Genomic DNA, 2036 nt, shown 5'->3' on the forward strand with positions numbered 1-2036 from the left:
GTCTTCTCTAACCCTGCTAGCCCTGCAGACCCTACACTAGTCCCTAAGGTCCGCATTAAGCTTCCCGATGGGCTAGTTGCGACTCTCGCCTTAAGCGTCCTCGCTAACATAACTATCGAGCGTTTTAAGGCTTTCGTTAAAAAGAACCCTATAATCGCCTACTAGCTGGTAGGAGCTATCTGTTAGTCCTTTAACGAGACCCTCTAGAACCAGGACGTCCTTTATAAGAGCTACGAGATATAGCGACTTAGGTTCGACGCTTACTACGTTAACTATTAACTCGCTCTGGACAAAATTAAGGACCTTAACCGCGTAATTCAGAGCGACGACAAGGACAAACTGATCCTTAAATACAAGGAGCAAGCTAAGGCCTTTTACAAAACAGTTAAGGAACGTAAAGAAGGCCTCGCTCGCGCTAAACAAGAGATTAATACCCTTATCGCTCAGGCCGAGCAGAGTTAAGCTACTCTAGCGATAGCCGAGGGATCCAGCGATACGCAAGACGCACTTAAGGCTCGCATCAAACAACTTAAGAAGGCCCTAGGCAAGAGAGCGGTAACCTTCGACTCGTCTCCAGGACATCAACGCTCAGCCAGATCACTCTCACTTGAGAGACGAACGAAGGCCACAATAGCTCCACCTCCTCGGCCGCCGGTTTCACGTCAAAACCGCCACCCTTCTCGTAATCCTGGCTTTCCAAGCTACAGCGAGCCTAGCTCAGAGGACGACTTCAGCGATTACCGCCGCGACAGCCGCCGTCGCGATGACCGCCGACGCGACCGCGACCGCGGCGAGGAGGACGACCGTCGAGGCCGCTACCGCTCTGGTACACCGATATTAATCGTGTTAAACCTTACTACCTACGACCCTACTATGTTAAGGGGATATAAAATCGCTCGAGGTGTTTAGCACCCTAAGAAGTTCATAGGAGGCAAAACCGAGCCTAGATACGAACAATAGCTTCGATCTATGGACATGCTACTTAACGCCACCAAGTTCAGGAGCGTTAAGGACTCACTCGGGTTTATCTACTAATACATAGGTGGCACCGTCTGGCAGCTTCTAAAGTCACGCATACCCTCTCGGCTAGACTCCTACGCTAACACCCTAACCTCGCCGTACTACTATTAAACAGCTGTTCGCGTAGATGAACGTACGCTATATAGATCTGAACCGCGCCAACCATGCGAGATCCGAGATGGAACGCCTTAAACAAGGCAACTCAGAGTCCTTTACAGACTTCTACAACCGCTACCTCGAACTCCGCCCTTATATAGATTAGACGCCTACTTCCGAGCTGGACGCCTTAAAGAAGAAACTGAACTTTCGCTTCCGACAGCGCCTCGTGGGTCTAAGGATCAAGACAGCTAAGGAGCTTGTGGAACAATGCGATCAAGTCGACATCGACTTCGACGACCTTAAAGCTAACCACCCTCGCGGCGCTAAAGCTGCATCCGCTGCCGCACTCGACGTCGATAAGAGCAATAAAGAGCGAGGTTTAAAGCGAGGCGGCGGCTCTCGCTCGTCTACCTCGGCGACTACTGCCGCTTCCTCCGCGACTAACCCGAGGAGGCATGTGCTGGCAGATAAGTATCTTAACCTTCCGCGCCTGACAGACGCCGACCGAAAGCGTTTTTAAGATGAGGATCGATGCTTCCGCTGCCGAGAGGTTGGTTATCGTCTACAGTATAACCTTTGCCCTATAAAGGGCTTCACATCCAAAGGCGTCTAGGCGCTACGCCCCGGCGCTGCCGCAATTACCGCCAACTCCGCTCGTGTCGAGGAGGTCTTAGATTCGTTAACCGAGTCGGAAAAAGGAGTGTCTACTACTTTAGCTAGGAAGTAGGTGGACTCGAATCCGTTAGCATACGAAAACTGCAGCTGTTAGCATCTTCTCTTCAGGCCTCGCTATAGCACGAAGATAACGGAGCACTCGAGCCGATTACGGAGCCCTATGTCGTCCTTAGCATCCGACTAAACTAGCGTAAGGGCTCCGCCCACCTCGACCCCGGTGCAAACGCCTTATTTATTAGCAA

The 2036-nt window shown here is 51.5% G+C and overlaps 1 protein-coding gene across 1 annotated transcript; it reads left to right on the forward strand.

Moving 5' to 3' along the window:
* Nucleotides 1–763: 763 nt before the first annotated feature.
* Nucleotides 764–1639, forward strand: MYCGRDRAFT_94519 (uncharacterized protein; the record flags this gene model as incomplete). Its single annotated transcript, XM_003850678.1, has 2 exons — nt 764–826; nt 1340–1639. The coding sequence occupies 2 exons, from the start codon at nt 764–766 to the stop codon at nt 1637–1639; spliced, it is 363 nt and encodes a 120-aa protein (XP_003850726.1).
* Between the last annotated feature and the right edge of the window lie 397 nt (nt 1640–2036).

Source organism: Zymoseptoria tritici, chromosome 7, assembly GCF_000219625.1.
Source record: "Zymoseptoria tritici IPO323 chromosome 7, whole genome shotgun sequence".
NCBI classification, from domain to species: Eukaryota; Fungi; Ascomycota; class Dothideomycetes; order Mycosphaerellales; family Mycosphaerellaceae; genus Zymoseptoria; species Zymoseptoria tritici.